Source organism: Argiope bruennichi, chromosome X2 (assembly GCF_947563725.1).
Source record: "Argiope bruennichi chromosome X2, qqArgBrue1.1, whole genome shotgun sequence".
In the NCBI taxonomy this organism is placed as follows: Eukaryota; Metazoa; Arthropoda; class Arachnida; order Araneae; family Araneidae; genus Argiope; species Argiope bruennichi.
The window spans coordinates 128,596,945-128,617,352 of record NC_079163.1 but is presented as its reverse complement, the minus strand read 5'-3'; the positions used below and the strand labels follow the sequence as shown (position 1 = coordinate 128,617,352).

The following is a 20,408-nucleotide window of genomic DNA, read 5'->3' as shown; positions in this document are numbered from 1 at the left end:
ATAAATAGCTGTGTATTATGTATAGTATGCGCCCACAAATAAGCACACAACTTTTTCTTGTAATTAATTAGTATGAAATTGAATAATATATGAAATTTCAATTCAATAGCAAATACTAAATATTGAAATAAATTGAATAAAAATTAGTGGAAGTTTTTTAGACTTCCTGCTAATTTAAAAATCCACAGAGAAACAAATATCTGAAATTATTATTGGAAAACTCAATGATTTGAATTTAAATTTGCAAATTATGTGAGGCGGTTGATATGACAATGGGTCCAATATAATGTGCGATAAAGTGGGAGTGCAATTTTGAATTAAATAATTTAGTTCGCTGGCATTCTATGTTCCATGTAATAGTTTCTCTCTCAAACTTATTGTTAATGATATTGCAAAGGTTCTGCTGATGTCTTCAATGTGGTCCAATATATATATATATATATATATATATATATATATTCCTTACATACTTTTTGATGAGCTTACTTTAAAAATACTTTAAAATAATACATACTTTAAAAACATGTTCAAGGATTAACTTTGCAATCTTGGAATGATACTAGATGGGAGAGTGGGATAGAGGCCTTAAACCCGTTTGGATTTTATTCGGGAGATGTATGCACCATCTTACTAAACAATTATGAAAAGACTAGAAATTGATAATTTAGTAAAAGGCGAGACTTCATGTTTATTAAATTTTATTCAACAGTTTACGTTTTTATGTGCATTAATTATTTGGTATAAAACACTAAATTGCATTAATTTAATAAGCAGGATGGTGCAAATAAAAGACTTGTTCTGACATTTGTATTCGATCTTTTACAAAACTTTTTTTTAACTATTTTTATTTATTTTTTTATTTTAATTATTATTTTTTTTTTGTCTTGTTATATTTTTTCAAACAATTATTGCCACAAAAGAATTTGCTACCGAAATTGATGTTGAGGCTAATTTTGAATCAATGCCGCGGTGTAAGACGAAAAAAAGAAAAATGAACTTCTCGAATGAAGCATGAGATTAAACCAATCAAAGAGACAAAAAAAAAAAAAAAAAAAAAAAATTGATCAAGCACTAGATGCTAGATTCGATCAAATTAGTCACCATAGTAACTGTTTTCTATTCTTATATACTATATATGTTCGAAATACCATGTCTAAAAGAACTACTAACTGTTTACTAAAACTGTAAGATTTTGGAATGTATTTTAACTGTTGATGATTCTAGCAACGTAGAATTAGTAGAGGAAATTTCAGCAGTTTGCACTTTAAGAAAAAACAAGAAAGCCTAAGCAATGTACTAAACTTAATAATAAAGTTGAATTTTGTTCAAAATCTCAGTACTGTATTACAAATTTTGCTAATCGTAGCAAGTAACGAAAAGTCATTTCTCTACGTTAAGAATTTTCACGTTCAGCTCCTTCATGAAATTGTCTAAGTGGTTTCGCTAATGAGCATGAAAATTCCTGATCATATAAACTTATAAAACGGGATTTAAAAAAAAGAAGTTTTCTGAACTAAAAGTGAGAAGAAAAGTTTCTTGTGACTTTATCGTAGTTCATGTTACTTTAACTTGATTGTGTAATGATACATTTCTTTTTTTAATAGCATTATGAATGTAAAAAATGTTCAAGCTAGAAACCAGCATTTCTTAATTGATTTTAACTGCTTTGCGCTACTTGATTATCAATTTTATGTATTATATATTTCTTTCTAAATAGATGCATTTATTATAATTTAAAATGATTTGCTTTTTTTGTCCTGGGCAACTGCTAGAGTGGGTGTTGGAAATTAAGACCTATATGTATTTTTATATTAATTGCAGATGATACATTCAAACTATGGGGACAATGTTTCGCATATTGCATTACTTTTTGTTTAAATACATGCATGAAATTCGTATCCGTTGGTTTCCTATTGAAAGTTTTTTTTATTACTGTTTTTTAGAATTTTTCAATAATCCCAGATACTTCGGCTGGTTGGATGAATACATTATTGCAGATAATTAGTAAAAACCATTCCTAGTTTTTTGTATTCTTAGTCCTTGAAAAATTTTCATATTCATAGATTTTTTCCTTTGAAAAAAATTCGTGAAGGGAGCAGCTAATACTGGTGTTTGAAGTTCAGTGATTCGTAATTAAAAAAAAGTATGCATGGTAATTTTTTTATTTCACAGTTTGTTAGAATTGATAATTTGATATAATTTGAGACTATAATTGTCTTTTCTTTTTTTTTAGGATCTAGTGAAAGGAAAAATATAAAAGCTATTTACTCAGAAATTAAGGAAATTGATGTACGTTTACTTTTCTGTCCTTTTGTTCTCGAGTTAGAAAATTGCATATAATGAAAAGAAAAACAACTGTTTAATGATTACATACAAGTAGTGGATAGTGAAATTTTATTATCAGGAACATTGAAAATTCAATTCAAAGTGTTACCGCCCCAAGCTTTTCCAAATGTTTTGATACGTATGGGATATTTCTATCATTTAAAAGCTCTGGGGATTTCTATGCACAAGTGAGAAGACACAGAAATAGTAAAAATAATTGCTTGGAATGATTTTTTAATTATAATTATTGTTCATTATTGAAGTCTAAAATATTATTATCATAGAACTAGAATTTCAGAATTATCACTGGCATGTCTTTCTAATTATAGTATGGAATTATTCTTGGTAGTTTGTGTCAGTAATAAAAGGAATAAGTCAAATAACAAATTTATCAAAAAATGAATGATATCTTTAGTAAATTATATTCATTAAATTATTAGATCAAATGTACTATATTTTATTTTAAATTAAAATATTCAAACCTTTAAACAGAAATTAAATGCTGTGAACATAATAAAATTTTCATAATAACTTGATATATAAATTCTGTATATCTTTTAAGATTGCGAAATAATTTTAATATTACATGTGTTCCAAGGATTTCATTTGAAAGTTTAAGCTTATTTTCATTCTTTTTGCTGAATATTTCATTTGAAATTTTCATTTCGCCTAGAAAAATTTCTTGTTTTTTGAAACATCCCTAGTTTTGCATTGATTTTTCTCTCTTTTAAATAAAACTCATTTTCTCATAAGCCCAAATTTAATACAAGGAATTAAAAATTCAGTGTTTTGCTTAAAAGTTATAAATTGATCTTTGCATCTTATCATGATTGACATGTTAAATAATACTTTGTAAAAGTAAATTTCCTATAAATGTTTTTTTTAATTCATTGATTTTCATAAGGTAGTAGGAATGAAAATATTTTATTACATATGTTATTGGCATTTTTAATTTACAATAGTAATGATCATCCTTTAAAAATATAATTTTTGCCAGAAGTATTCATATATTTCATATGAAGTTTAAAAAATTAGATTACATAGTTTTTGCTTATTCTGTAAAGTTTTGTTTTTAAAGGTTTTTAAGGTTTAAATTTTTAATTTTATTTTTTCTGTATGCATAATACTAGTTTTATTGATACTTAAAACTGTCAAATAATTTATTTCAGCCCCCTGCATCAGGTGTTATTCGTGCATTTTTGTGTCTGCAAAAAGACAAAATTACCTTGCCTGAAAGCCTTGAAGGCACTCCAGCAACACACCAGAAGGCAAGTAAGTGCTATGAATGAGAACTTCTAATTTGTTAGATGATAAATATTCTTGTATGATTCTCCGATTCAAAATATGTCAATAATGAAAATCAAAAAGCTCGCATGAGTTTCAGAAGCAGTCTCCAGAATGACGCGATTTCTTTCAGAAACTATAAAATTTGTAAAACTGGAAACATTTGTAAATTTTCTTTACAAATCTTCAAAAAAAACTTATCTATTTTCCTTTTTGGAAATGAGTACTTATTGATAGGAGAAATTCATCAAAAAGAAAACAAGAAAGAAACAAGAAAATACAAGAAAATTCATCAAATATGCTCATCTCAAGTGCATTAAAAATGAGAATTCAATTTCTCTCATCATAGTATTTCATCACTATTGGAGACAAATGTCTTTTACAGACTGCCCATGATGAATTTCAGAATAGTTTCTTGATCTCACAAGTGAAATACATAATTTTTGCTACCATGCGTACAAAGTGAAATTAACTTTTAGGGGGAAAGTGGTAATTCATTGTCACTATGTAAATTTACTGTTTTCATATGAAGAAATAAATTGCTGGTTTCTATGATAGACATCAATATGTCTATCATCATGCATTTTTTTATTATTTACAAATTATCAAAATATTTTTATGTCTAAATTTCTTCACATTTTTATGAGTAACAAAATATTGTTATATATTGTTATATTATGTTATTTAACTATTTATTATTTATGTTATTATATTACTAATTATGTTAGTTAAATTGATATTATTTGACACTTTATGAAGTGAAATCAATAGAATCAAATGTTAAAGAACTTCTCAAAATCAAATATTAATTGTTTACAAAGTATCAATAATAGTTATTACTGTTGTTTTTAATGAAATAAATAAATACCTATTCAAAATAAAATTACTATTTTTCAATAAAAACCAATTTTTTTAATTAAAAAGGTTTGGGGTAGAATATTTTTTTGATAAATTTCTAGATATATATATTTTTTAACTGCAAGTTTATTTTTTTTTAAGTTCTCAAATTAAATCAGCTATAAGTTCTATTAAGAATTACACTAAACAATACAAATAAGTATTCGTATAATGTAAAATTTATATGAATCTCTCAAACATTCCAATTAAGATGCAAAAGAGTTAAAAGGCTTAAAAAGTTTTTTCAAAAGTTTGATGTGCTTTAAAAGATATAAATTGAAAAGATTCAGTTTGAAAACATACTAATCGTAAACTAAAGTGCTGAAATTATGTTATAAAATGTTAGCACATATGTTATAAAATGTTAGCACATATGTTATAAAATGTTAGCACATATGTTATGTTTTAACTTATTATGCGTCATACATGCCTGTTGAACATATCATATAAATTTAATTTTTATAATTAAATCGCTAAAACAGATATTTTATAATTAAATAAATCTAATTTGCATTTACCTGTTTTATTTATACTGTGGTGAAAGCTTATAAGCCTGTTAACAACTACGCTGCACGAGCAATTGCTTTTGTATTGTGGGCATGTTACTGGGCTGCGAACCATAAGGTTCCAGGTTCCATCCTCGTGCATCGCAAACCCGCCACATTGGTGACCTCGGACGATGAACTTTCAACCTTCGTACAGCTGTTGTGGCGCCATCTACGCGCAACCAAAGTCGTCAGACTCACTTGACGCAGCAACCACTCATCCACACACGCTTGCCATAACGCTTGGCACTACTCAAATTTGTATAGGCGCATTAGAATCAACAGCTAAATTAATACATCACCACTCAACAGCCATATCGTTCGTCTCACTGGAGGGAGGGTCTGTGGTGAAAGTTTATAAGCCAGTTAACAACTACGTTGCACGAGCAATTGCTTTTGTACCGTGGTCATGTTACTGGGCTGCGAACCATAAGGTCCCAAGTTCTATCCTCGCTCATCCCAATCCGCTACAATACCATTGGTTTATGTTGAACTCATATCATTTGACAAAAGTGCAATTCTTCTTAGCAAAAATACATTTTAAGAGAGTGGTTACAAGTACTGCTTTTTATTTTTACTAGATTTACTTTTGCTATTCACCAGACTGGTGAATGGCTGAATGGACAGAATATTATAAAAAAATAAAATGTAATAAATTATAAAATTTTGAAAATTTATTGATGCAAAAAGAAACGATTGGAGGAATAAAATATCGCCCCCCCCTTAAGTGTAAAATATTAATTGGGGAAAACAAGTCGAAAGGCGCCCGTGCATTTGTTGCGTTTTACGAATGTCCCGGTCTTATATAAAACTGACTTTCTCATTTTCCCTGACAAATCTACAGATAAGTAATCAATACAATCGACAAATGTAAAGATTCTTACAAATTTTCATCCTTCGTATTGATTTCTTAGTGTAATCTGATTTACCTTGTCACTATGTTGGTTATTTTGCTAAATATAGAGCAAACTGCAGGCTAGAAGACATTTTTTCGATTTAACTATTGTTCAACTGATTGTCTAAGTCGGAAAAAATTATCAATTTCGACTGTTCACCTTGTAATAACTTTAAGACTGGGTTTAAATTATCAGTATCCAATATTCAGCTCTCCACAACTCCTTTCCGAAACGGTGAAAAGTTTTGTCGTCGAAATTTTTGATTTCTCATCGGACAAGACAAGCGGTTATCGATAGGAAGACAAAGCACCCCCTATTGTCGCCACCCCGAATTATTAATAAAAATACTGTTATTCTTATTTAATTTTAAAACTTTTTTTAAACCAAAACTCTGGCAGCAAGCTTAAGGTGAGCAGAATATTAAAGGAGTAAAAATGGTCCATCTCAAATTTTAAGCACCTTAAAAGTGCTTAATTTTGAAAAAACGGCCTTAAGAAATGCTTAATTTTCTCAAGAAGTGCAAAAACAGTATTTTAGTTGTTTTGTTTACTCACATTAAATGCAATAATTTGAAAGCATTGTCCTAAAGACTTGTTTAGCAGATGTATCAAGAAAAAAAAATCAAGGAAAGAGAAGAATTCGGACAAGGTATACATGGAGAAATAGATCCACGGGTTATCATCGTATTAAGATAACGTTCATGAGACTTGATCCACGGGTGCCAACACACATTAAGATAACCGTTTATTGAAATACTGGAATAGTTATCAGGAAGGGGCAGTACGAAATATATACTATACTTAACTCGTTGCGGTTCAAAAAACGTTCGATTTTTTTTTTTTTTTTTTTTTTTTTTTTTTTTTTCAAATTTTTCAAGCACTAAAAAAAATTTTTAATGGTTGAAAGGTTGAAGAATTTATTTAAGTTTTGCTTAGTAAGTGTATGTCTAACCTCTCATGTGATGTTAAAGAAGAATACGCAGATTGGTCCGATCAACTGAAAATAAAAACACATCGAGATGAATTTGGTGCGCCAAAGAGATATATCGAACATGGTAGAAGCAGCTGTAAAGACATTTGCAGTGAAGCATCTTTATTTAGTACGTTACACATTCGATCATCATTCTCTTTAATAAGTTGTTTTGGAGCAATCTCTTGAACGACTTCTTAAATTGATTTTATGTGCTATACTGAAATGTAAATGAGATTTTAAATTAAAATCATAAGTTTCCAAAAGCATGGTTTCTTTCGCGGTATACTGATTAAATGACCTAAACCATTTGAAAATAATTTTTTGATAGAACAATCTCCCCCAATTTTTACCAAAGGAAAAAAGAGATGCTACTTTTGGTACTTAAAATTTTTAACGGGATGAAAAAAAAAAGCTTTTCAAAATTTTTACTCTTCAGTAATTAGATATTATAATTTTATGACGATTTTTTTTTCTTTTTATAATTGTTATAGAAATTTTGTTCCCAATGAAATCTCTCTTTACACATAAAGGTTTGGCCTAATATGAGAGAGTAGTGTGCAACATAAACCATTGAAGTTAGGAATATAAAATTTGGGAAGTTATTTTTGGGATAATAGAGATTGACTAAACGAAGATTTTTTTCAAAATTTTAATTCAAAGTTTAATTTTAAAAATAAAAACAGAATTTTAACGTGTTTTCACCATAACATCAAAGCATATTATAGCACAAAAATTATTTTAATGGTGTTTTAAAGGCTTGAAAAAAAATAGCTTTTCAGTGATAAAAATTTTGTTTAAATGAATGCATTTTTTTTTTTTTTTTAGTAATTTTTGAAAAATTAGTTTTGGACACAATTTATAATTTTTATTATGATGAAATTCAAAACAATGTCATTGTTTCTTCGAATAGCCACGTCGCATTATTTTACCGCTGTTAAAATCATGATAGAAGGAAAAAAAATGCTTTCTTTGCTTTTATTTAAACTTAATTTCATTGATTAAGGTGCTTCATTTGAAGAGTTTTGTTAAATTTTGAAGCAATGCTATATATTGTCTTGCAGTGGCTTCAAAAAATACTTTTAAAATGTGCTTCAACAACATTTTTTATTTTCATTTTGCTTCTAACTACAGAACGGGTTCATTTTTAACGTCTCCAATTTGTTTCTGTTACTTATAACTAGAAATTGTTAAAGCCATTTTCATTTCTTCGTAAAATATATAATCACATTTTTCAATATATAAGGCAAAATATATAATCACATTTTTCAATATATAAGGCAAAATATATAATCACATTAATATATGTAATGATATTTTAATTCTAATTTCAGTTTAATTAATTTCCAAGATTTTATCTTAATTTAGCCCATAGTAATTTCATTCTCTTATTTCCTGATCCAATTCCACTTTCTCTACTTAATTAATTCAAGAGAAGCTTTATAAAATTGCTGAATCGGCTAAGCGCCGACACTTTCACACGCTCTGCGTGGAGGGACAAAATACCGCTTACTTTACAAATTCTTCTAAAAGATCCCTGTGTTTCCCTGGCTTTTTGATTGACATGCCATGGAAGTCCCCATTAAAACATCACAGTATATAAGACCGGGTTTCTCCTTCTTTGTACGCCACTTCTTGACTAATGTGTTGCTGTGAGTGGACGTGCGTGTCCGCGCTGCATGTACGTAAACATGCCTGCCTGCCTCCCGGGATAGAAAATAAAGTGAACTTTAAGACTTCAATGAGTCTTTCTGTCTTCGAAACTGCGTCCTGATTAAAAAATTATATGTATGTATGTGTGTGTGTAATGATATTTTAAACTCTTAATTTAATCTAAATTAATTTCCAAAACTTTATCTTAATTTAGGCCATAGTAAAATATTCTCTTATTTCCTGATCTAATTCTACTTTCGGTTTAATTAATTTCTTTGTAAAAATAATGCGCCATCAGTAGTACGTATCAAATGAAAGTGATACTTCCGTTGCCCTTGTCAAAGATCAACACATGTATTCCATCGGTACGTGGCCGGAAATCTTATATTATATAAGACTAGTGATCATTTGTTTTGCGCTCTTTCTTACTTCTGCTTTTGTGCTGCTCTGCGCTTTCTTGTAAATAATCATGCTTGCCTCCCGAGAAAGAACAAACGAATTTAAAAGTCCAAAATGTCTCTTCATTGCTTCGAACTTGCATTCTCCTTCAACAATAATATGTTGCATATATGATTCTTACTTATACAGGGTGGCCCTGAATTCATATTCCAAACTTTAAGGGTAGATAAATTACGTTAAAAAGGCAGTTTTCGTATAAAAATGTGGGGTCAAAAATGAAAAGCATAGGCGGAGAACCTGCTTCTAGTTTCTTGACATGAAAAGAAACGCTGTCGTAATACTGACGGTGTAAACATGGAAAAATTGTGTAATCCTGTTTTCTCCGATTAGGAAGCGTCCATGAGAGACAACCTTTAAGTCTCCCTTCAGTAAAAATTTGCAGCCCGTGCATAAGATGCATGTCTGCTTACTCGGAAAGCGTAAGTCGCTTCATCACGTAAGGAATCGTTTGAAGCTCGCGTAATGCCATTCAAACTCAATAAAATTCTTTTGCAGACGATTCGACAATGCAAATTAAATATACCACCATAACTATTCAATATTTTTCTTTTCAAAAATTCGTTTTTATTTAAGCTACCTCATTAAACTTAATTGTCGTCTGCTCTAAAAATATATAAATAATTTCATTTCCTCGGCATTCCTCCCCCCCCCCACACACACACACAAATACTTTTCCTTTCCGACCCCATATTGCTATACAAAAATTCTTTCTTGTTATGTATTCTATCTACCCGTAAAGTTCGTCCCTTAAATTCTGGGACACTCTGTATAAAGCAAGTTTTTATTAAATTTTTGGAATGCAAAAACGTTTGAAAAAAGGTTTTCAGAAGTAAGAAGCGATGAGACAATTTTTTTATAGTCTGTCCATTTCTGAACGCTGCTATTCTTTTCTATTAAAAAATGATTTAAGAAATTCATTTAGAACATGGCATTATATTATCATCAATTTCATGGCAGTTTTGCCAATTTTATGATAGTTGCCAGTCTGGAACACTTAGTTCTTAGCTTTATAAGATGGAAACAAAAATTTCTAAATATAGCAAGTTAGTACAAGAGAGATTTACATTTTCCATTTAAATTATATCGAACCTTATTTGTTGTTACGTATAAAAATGAAATACAAATTGTTTGGTCAGGCCATGCTTCTACATCAATGTTGATATTTTCAGAAATGATGTATCCAAATAAACTGGTGATTTGTTACTTTTAAGAACTATAAAAAAAATCACAGATTTTTATTTTTTAATCTTATAAAAATTGACTTAATTTTTTGGTATTGGTAGTTTTTAATTTTTATGATCTTTTGTCAAAAATCAAAAAGACATAATTTGTTTTACAATACAAGATGTTGTGTAAATATTGCATAAATACAGAAATAAATATTAAATTTAAAGCATTCCCATTTGAAATTAATTTTTTAAAAAAAAATTTCAGTAAAAACTCATAAGTGTAATTCTATGTTTTGAAAGTTTGGGATTATTTATGATGGGTATCATAAATATTCCTCATTGTTTGCTTTTCTGATGCATTGGAAATTGCAATGCATAATACATTTTTAAATGTCTTTTTAGATGTTTCTCCAACAAAAGGAATTCATTCTTCTAGTATTAGTGGCATTCCACACAAAAGGATGAAGGATTCAAAGAGCACAGTTAAAAATATACCGTATGAAGAAGGTATGCACAGTATTTATTTCCTATGCTTGCTTCATTTTAATTGTAAGAATTTAATTATCATAACTTTTCTAAGATTTCTAATTCAAATACATTTGATTTTCTGCAATCAGTTTGACAATGATTCTTAGAAAAGATATTTGTATATCTGTCTTTAAGATTATAAAATATATTTACCACCAATTTTTTTTATTCAATGCAAATTTTTGTGTTTCTTGTAATGAAATAATGTTTCCTTAACATTTATTTTTATTATTTAACTCTGTATACTTCAAAAAATATATCCACCTACATTTTTTTTTCCTTTCTGACAATTAATTTAAAACTAAAAATATATAATTCTCTTCAAACTTTTTATTTTATAAAAATTTTATATATATATATATTTCCTTATAGATATAAAAATTTTAAGTACAGGTCTCCTTCCCCAAAAAATGGAAGAAGTGTTTATTCCCTTAAATATTGCACTTAAAAAAAAGACTTCTAATTACCAAGTTTTATTAAATACGGTAAACAATTATATGATTTAACTTCATTTTCTGTGGAGGCTGATGATAAACAGTTATAAAAATTAATGTTTTATACAGCCTTTTTAATGTAAAAGTGTCAGTCGGTGAAATATCTTTCTTACATTTATCTTACACAAAATTTCACACTGCAGACTCAAAATTTTATGCCTTTGTCTATAAAGTTTGCAACGATATAAAGAAGCCTACTAATTTATTGACTTAGACTGCTTTTTGATACCTCTGACTGTTGTTTAAACTAGTCTTTCCCTGCATATGTCAAGATAATTCACATATCACAAGATTATTAAAAGTGTGAGATCAGAAAATAATAGTGCATTTATTAATTTTAATTAGATTTTTTCATAAATTGCATTAAATGAAATATTCGTAGAACTTGTTCATAATAATCATTTTCGATACTGATACGAAGTTGTGTTCTTTCAGTATTTGCATGTGCATACTGTGATTACATAAACTTAAATCAATAGAATTTCAAAAAAATCCTCATTTTTGAAATGTGTTATTTTTTAGGAAAGCTTAATATCATACTCTTAAATGTGAGCAAAGAATTTATATTTTCTTATTTGGAATTGCACTAATTTTCTGAGGTACTTTAAATGTTTAATTTTTCAAGTTCCATATTTTTTACTATGTCGAAATTGCTACTGTCGATTCGACAAAGTAAATAACAGTATTCGTTAGTAATGCATTTCTTTCAAGTCATGACGATTGAATGATGAAAAATTAAACAAATATTTGCTTATGATAATTTTTATGTTTTAAATTTACATTTCTGAAATGAATGTTTCCATCTGATTTTGCGATAAGTTCCTCTAAATTTAGAAATAAAAATATTTTTATGAATTTGCAGATAGAAGCGTGAAAATTTGTGTGTAGTGAGATGAATGTTAGATAAACGTTTTACTGATTTTTACAGTATAGCGCTGTACACATATATCTTTATTTTCTAACTCCATAGAAGCTAAAGTATTTTTATACAATCGACCACCTTATTTAATGAAACTTTGCAACTGGAAGTATACAGGATGTCTCAAAAACCTTGACCGCGGCTTTTATTCCTTAAATATTGATCGTAGACATATATTGTAAATTACAAAGTTGCTTAAAAAAAGGTGCAAAATGTTATGAAATCGATTAAAATTTTCAAGGGATTAAACTTTAAAAAAAAAATTAAATTCTAATACGAACTCCGTACAAAAAAATTCCCAGTGAGTAAAATGTGCTCAATCCTCTAATAAGGTCATCTACAAAATTTCAGAATTTTATCATGAAAACTCTCAAAGATATGTTAAAACAAAGTTGGTGAAGGGTCAATCATAAATTAAAATTCAAATGTTTTCAGCTTCAGTGCAGATGACGCGACGCAGGAATGCATCATAAGGAAATAAAACATGCTTTATATCTTTAGTTTTACATACAAATTTTAAAATCTATGTTTCCTGAAAAATAATTTAAAATTTAATATCATGAATTACGGAATATAACTTAAAAATAGCACAGTCAATGAACTTGTAAAAAATTTATGTAATCAATCCTTTAAGTAATCTTTCCTTTATGTAATCTTTTCTTTAAGTTATTATTTCTACAAATTTTTAATACTTTTGAGCCAATAAATAGCAAAATTATTATTTATTTATTCAATCATTACTTTCTTTGTTAATTTTTGTACGACCCCTAAAACACGAACATCCGACATGATTTTACCTCTTTGCAAACTCATATCCAGGCATCGAAAAATGGTTTAAGTCAGGATTTATGTAGTTTCATATCTTTGAGACTTTTTGTGATAAATTGCTGGAATTTTGTACATAACCTATTAGAGGATAGGACACATTTTACTCATTGGGAATTTTTTTATACGGGGTCCGTATAAAGATTTAAATTTTGTATTTTTTGAAGTTTAATCCCCTGAAAATTTTAATCGATGTTATAACATTTTACACCTTTTTTTACGCAGTTTTGTAATTTACAGTATATCTCTGTGATCAATATTTAAGGAATAAAAGCCGAGGTCGAGGTTTTTGAGACACTCTGTATGTCCAGATGTAATATTTAAGGAAATAAACACTTTCTCCACTTTTTGAGGGCAGCCTGTGTATGCTTATCTTATTACTGGATTCGATTGAATAAATTGTAAAAGGTATTCGGAAAACCTTGATAATGTCTCTGTGTTTAAAAAAAAACTATTTAAAAAACACCGAAGTGTTATATTATCCCTTTCAATCAGCCCTGTGATATTTTAATCTTCTTTTACCTCTTTTTAGACATAAAATGCCTCAAACGCTGATGGTTGGTACGTTAAATTGCAGTCCCATCAAGAAAGGATAGTTGAGTTTCATACCCCCCCCCCCCCCAGTAATCGACATATTAAATGCTATAGACTATTTGCTATAGTCTACTCACAGCCACATCCTTAAACTGCAGGTTAAAAAAAACGTTTGGCTAAAATTTAAGTTTCAATCAAAAAATAATGTTTAAAATTCTCAAATGTGGTGATTTTTTTTATTCAAAACTATAAATATGAATGCTTTGCTGTGTATGTTACTGTATAATTAACCTTTGAGATGCCGTGTTTCTTACATGACTTAACTAGTGTTATTCTTACATCGGAAAAAAAATTATTTCGAAAATGATGTGAAATGTTCAGGAATATTCTTTGGGATAATGTTTGATCTTAGAAAAGCGATTTCGAAATAAAACCCATGATCCTTTCAGTAAGATGAAAATTGGATTTCTTAATCAGCTAACAAAGTGAAGCAAAAAAAACTTAAGATAATTCTAATTATGCTTTAAATTAAACTACCACTCTAAAAAGAAGATACAGAGGACTTTGCTCTTAACTAATAGTGAAAAAATATATATTCATTATTTGGAAAGAGATATGTAATAGTACATTAATTGTTAATTGATATAATTAAAGTATTTTCATGCCTTTCATAGCATGTGCACCTAAATCTATGAAAGTTTAGTCATTGTTTTATTTCAAAAATATGCTTGAAATATGGAATACAATTGAAAACATGTCTGAATATCAAATAGACCACTTTATTTAAAATTTCTCACATCACTAAATGCCTTTGATGGCAGTTCTTTAGGTTGTATATATCTGAACTAAATTTAAGAACAAATAAGCTAATTGAATTTAAATTATGACTAAACAAATAATCTTTTTTAAATATAAAATTAATGTGATAGCACTCATAACAGCAAATAATATCAGAAATAAAAATTTAAATTTTTTTTCCATACCTTAAAAATTTTCATATTTCAATTGCTTTGCATGATGAAATTTCCGAAGATATAATCTAGTTTCATTAAAAAGTGTTTTTCTATAAAAATAAGTAAATTTCATAGCATAACAGTTTGTAAAAGTGCTTTTGTATGTTATATTAAAACAGCCACTTTTAACTTTTATGTTAAATTTCAATTACTTACTTTGGCATCAATAAAAACATTTGAAAGATAAAATATTATTACTGATAAACGATTCTTTGTTTGATAAAGAAAGTTAAATCATTAATCAAATGAGAGTTTTCATTCAACTTATATTTAATTATAAAATGCTTCACTTGATTGCGGACTTAAGAAGGAGAGAGCATTATGTAAAGAAAACATTACTCAATTCGATTTGCAACTTTCAAAAATCAGATTACCATTTTACATCATTGCCTGTTTCCTGTTTTATGGGAAGAATGGGGAAAAAAACTCACCTAGTCTTTTTCAAATAAGGTTGTGATTTCTATCCTAGTCACAATTTATTTTCTCAAATTATAACAAATCGAAGAAGGTTTTGTCGAATTTTACAGTTTCTTTCGTTATTAAATGTGTTTAAATAAACATTGTGAAATTTGACAAAGGCATTCTAAGTTTGATAACCATAATTTTTTTAAGCATAGTAATATTTTTATATTAATACTAATATAATTTTTATTACATTTATAATATTATATTTATACTAAAGTCTTTATTTATTTTATATAATAATCTCCAACTGTTTTAGTTGAGCAGACTTAATGAAAAAAAATTTGCTGTATAGTGTATTTTTAATAACTACATTCTCTTCAGGAATAGCTTGCCACCCCCCACCTGTTAATTAAATGAACTTTGATGTTGTATGCATGTTTGACAAATGCGTTGGGCTTATATTAAATAAAATTGTAGTTTCATTCTGCTTCAAATGAATTTAAATTAATCTTTTCTAATCATCCCATAAAAATTGAATAAAATATCTGTTATTTATCCACCTCAAGATTTGTTTATAAATTTCAGGTAAACTGAACATATAAATTATTTGAAGGAAAAATTGTTTAAATCAACTGTTTATCTTTTTTACTACACTGTATTTGGTTTAAAGAGTGTTATGTATTTAAAATATTTTGCAAATCCCATTTAATAAATTTAATCACTAAAGCAACCTCTTTTACTGAGTTGCATGAAATTGTCTTATTTATTGTATATTCAGTTTTCATGAATAAATTGACTCTTTTGATAATTAATTTTTACTCTTTCTTATATTATTTTTGAAATCTTTAGAGGAAAGAAAATCAAATTCTATATTTTTTCATATGAATGTTGTAAAAAAATGGTATTCTGATTGAAAAAATATCCACTCATTTGTATGTAACATAAATCAACATGTTGGTCTTACTAATAAAGCTACTTCCTGTATGTACATCAGAATTTTTTTCCCTCATAATTAATGACTAAAATAATGATAATTTTATCTTATTTATAATTAAGGACTAGAGGCATGAAAATATTCTAATATTTTAAAGTTTATATTAAACAATTGATTTCAAAATAAGTTGACATGAATGTTTACTGGAATTATTTAGAATAAAACCGAAGCAATGAGTAAGTAGAGTAATTTATTTAAGAAAGGCACAATTAACATGGTATAGTTCAAATTTTTTTGTATGTCTACCATAATATTAATTTGTAGACTCTATTGGCAGATATTTTATTTTCCTTTTTACAAAGTGTCATCCGAGATAAAAACAAATGATCAATGGATATAATCAATCGTTTCTTATATATTTATTTTGTATAGAAATTGTGAGACATCAAAATTACTTTGAATTTACCTTTCACATAAACTACTATTATCCTACTCATCTGAAAAAATTTGGGGGGTAATTAAGAAAACAAAATTAAATCATTTATTTAATTTGATTATTGCAGATCATGGAAATTTAAATAAATAAACCTTTCGTTATTAGTAACTTTGTTTACAAATGAAGAAAAAAATCACTTTAAAACTTTATAGCACAACAACCATTACTTATATTCTGATATTACACTTTAGAAAGTCTTTTAACTCTACTTTTTCATGATAGATGGTAGTAGTTGTTCTAGGCTGATGAATTTTGCGAGGAAGAAAGATATTTTCGAACGGACATTGTGTTCTTTTGCTGCCATTTTGTACGGATTGCCACTTTCATCTTTTCTTTGATATAAATATATAATATCAAGCCAAATTTAAGTGTTGTATTTTTTTAATTCATTTTGTATTATCTTAGAATATTATTTGCCCAATCATTATAAGATAACAGATTATGTAATGTGCTTAACGGTCGAATTATTCGGTGGTACTTATAAGTACCGCCAGTACACGTAGTGTTTTAGAAAAACTTGTTTTCATTTTGTCCATGTAATTATCTATAGTATTTCTATTTATTATAATGTAATTATGAAAGTGTAGTGTAGCAATATGTTTTAGTATTTTTATAGATCTCAATTATAGATTTTTTTAAATTATTTATTTATTTATTACTAACACAGTCAAGAGCATTTGAAAATGTTAGTATTGAATGTGAATTTGCTTTTGTATTCCGAATAAAAAAATAAGCTAGATTTTACTTGCTAAGTCCAAAGGAGACTCAAAGATGGTACCAAAATTGACGTTACCGCACCCATTATTGTAAAAGACTACAATGGACACATGGGGGGAATTGATAAAGCCGACATGTTACGTGCTATTTATGATAGGGACAAAAATTGAAAAAAATAATAGCACAGTTTTTTTTTTTTTTTTTTTTTTCGCTATGCTAGAAATGGCATATGTAAATTCATATATTGCATATGTGGAAGTGCGTCGTGAGAAAATGTCGTCCCTCGAATATAAGCGCTGCATTACCAAAGGATTACTAACAAAATCAAAACCCCAACCAAAACGAAAAGGGATACCTAAATCTAATGGAGATGAACAAACTTTTTGTGCAAAAAAGAGAAGAAAAGAAAATTTGTCTGTTTCTAATGATGTTCGTTTAGAAAATAGAAGATACCATTGGCCAACATTCGTGTCGAATCGAGGACGTTGTGAATTATGTGCACTCAAAAATAGTCAATCAAAACCACACTCAAAATGCTCAACTTGTAATATATTTTTGTGTGTAAATGAAAAAAAAAAATTGTTTTTATGATTATCATCAAATGTGAATTTCTACATTTATTATGTATAAAATAAAATTATGTTAATTTGATAATTTCTTTGTTTTCTTATGAGTGTTTACGAGGTTAAATTTCATTAGAAATATCATCCGTAATTTTTTTCTATTATGAGGAAATTTATATATAGTGTACTGATGGTACTTTTAAGTACCCTTTTAATTAACTAGTTCTAACAAATTAAATTTCGCACCGGGGAGATTTTTTTTCTTCTTATATATTCTTTAATTATCAATATGACATCTAAAATATATATATATATGAAGAAAATTTTAATAGTTCATAATGCAGTAGATAAAGGATTAAGTATAGAATTCAACTGAGTATAGTTTTTCCCTGTTTTTCAAACAAATTATGCCCAATGTATAAAAGAAGAATTGCAAAATCTTGTAATTGTCCCAGAAGGTAAGAATAAATAAATTGTCTGTGTTAAATATATCAAAAGATCGTTTGCTATCAAAGTTGTGTGCTTATGTTTGAATTATATGAATGAAAATAATGTGTCGTTGGGCTTCATTTCCACATATATAGTTGAATTTTGATTAGAAATGTTAAAAAGAATATTTATCTAATTAAATATTTAAAAATGTACTAGGTTTATTTTGTAGGTGATTCTGATGTGACACTTCAATTCCAGAATAGAATACAACAATCAAAAGAACGTGAAATTTCCATAAAGATAGAGGAAAACGAAGCTGATGAATCGAAGGTGGATGAATTTAATAATTCGTCAAGTAATTTTATAACAAATGTAAATGAATCTTATTAGATTTGTAATGTTTCGATTTATTATTATTATTTTTTTAATATTCATTAAAGTTTTTTTTAAGGCACAGAATGGAAGGCAGACAGATAATCGTCTGTCCTCCACTAAGAGGGAAATAGTTGAGGAAGATAGTGTAAGTATATATTTAGAATATGGATTTAAAAATGTAACCTTTTTTTTTTTTTTTAGACAGAGGGAGAGCGAGAGGAAAAGCTTAGTTTTTTAATATTTTAAGACTTAATTTTCTTTTTCACCAGCTTTTAAAAAAATACCTGTCTAATGAATTTCTTGAAGTTGTTTGGCTATTGTTAGTTTTTCATTTATATGAACACTTTCCCTAAATGAGCTTCAACTTTGATTGTTTATTTATAATTTTAAAAACATTTTTAAGACAGTCTCAAATTTCTTCACTAGCTCAATCTTAATCCCTTCAAGACCAGCACGCGGTGAACGAGGCGCTCTCACAACACCGAACGCTTTGAATTGGAGCGTCACTAAGGGCTCACGCAGTTTTCCTAATTAAGTCTTAATTTTACAAACAAAAAAAATCATATAAAAACATTATTTTAATATCATGACTTCAATTTTACAAGAAACATTTGTAATATATTACTACTTAATATGTATTAATATAAAAACTATAACATTAATAGAAATGAATGAAGTAAGCACTCAACTTTTAACTATACCCACAAAAATAAATATTGTACTCATGAAAACAAAGCTATAAATATAAAAATTGTATATTTTTAATGGCGATATCGTGTACCGTGAGCCGGGAAAGGAGAATCGCGTGATCACGTATATTTTGTCATAGTCCTGAACGGGTTAAATTATTATTTATTTTTTTATTAAGAAGTATTTTCACTTGTTTTAAAATTCAATGAATAATGTAATTAATCATACTTGTATTTAAAAATATTTAACTTTTACAAATTTATGGATGAATATAAACAAAATCCTTACAAAAATATGCATTAAAATTTAAGCAAATTTATTATTGTATTGTTTACTTTATTTGAGAAATCTGTATTTGACTTTTCTTTTGTTTTATCATTTGTTAGTTGCTACTTTGTATATTATTATGTATTTTTTTTAATATTTATTATAATTTCATTAGAAAAATTCCCCTTCCCAGAAAGAAGAAAGTGTTTCGAAACCTACAACGTATTTGAAACCATCACCTTCCAAAAGGAAAAAGATTCTGAAGTTTTGATGTATTATTATTCAATATGAATGTTTATTCACATATTTCGTTTAGTATTTATTTGAAATTTGATGTATATGTTTTTGTGATTTTTATATTTTGCATTTTATTCTAAAAAACATATTGCAAATATTAATACAATTCATTCAATATGTTTTGTAAAATATAATATTTAATAAAGTGGTTATACATTCAAATGTACCGATCAGTGTATTGAGACAACTTTAGAACAAGGCTGAGCGATTACCGAACTTCATCATCGTGATATATCATCCAACATATATCGTGATTTTATTATTTATTTATTGCTATTATAAATTATACATAGCATTTCTTAACATACTCACTAATCAGAACAACTCCAAACAAAAGAAACTTTCATCTTATATAATAAAAATATTCCTGCTTTTTTCAATAACTAAAAAATAATTGTGTTAAAATATCTTCAATAAAATGTATCAGTTTGAAAGCAAGTCTGCAATTTACATTTTAATATTCCGGGGTTTATTATTGTTTTTTTCAATAATATAGTAATTTTTAAAATCTTACATTTTATTTTTACTGTTGATTTAGAAAACGTCATTTTCTTTCAATCATAAAAAAAGAAAGAAAATGCATAACAGCCTTTAACAGCTAAAATGAAGTAATTTTAATAAAACTCGAATTCCAAATCTGACATCTAATGTCTTGAAAAATTAATTATATACATGAATAACATAAATTTTTATTCTTAATTTAAAATATAATTGGCAGATTT

The 20,408-nt window shown here is 27.4% G+C and overlaps 1 protein-coding gene across 8 annotated transcripts in view; it reads left to right on the top strand.

Moving 5' to 3' along the window:
- LOC129960831 (uncharacterized) overlaps positions 1–19,808 on the top strand; it is a 28,522-nt gene extending 8,714 nt beyond the window's left edge. For 2 of the 8 annotated variants that reach the window (XM_056074494.1, XM_056074495.1), the window contains exons 5-10: positions 2,234–2,289; positions 3,495–3,597; positions 10,600–10,704; positions 18,287–18,429; positions 18,509–18,577; positions 19,565–19,806. In XM_056074494.1, the coding sequence (XP_055930469.1) occupies positions 2,234–2,289; positions 3,495–3,597; positions 10,600–10,704; positions 18,287–18,429; positions 18,509–18,577; positions 19,565–19,660 (572 nt within the window). In that variant the 3' untranslated portion in view covers positions 19,661–19,806. Of the gene's footprint in view, positions 1–2,233; positions 2,290–3,494; positions 3,598–10,599; positions 10,705–18,286; positions 18,430–18,497; positions 18,578–19,564 lie in introns of those variants that run through there. The other 6 variants (XM_056074500.1, XM_056074498.1, XM_056074496.1 and 3 more) reach the window with 6 other exon arrangements.
- Positions 19,809–20,408: the final 600 nt, after the last annotated feature.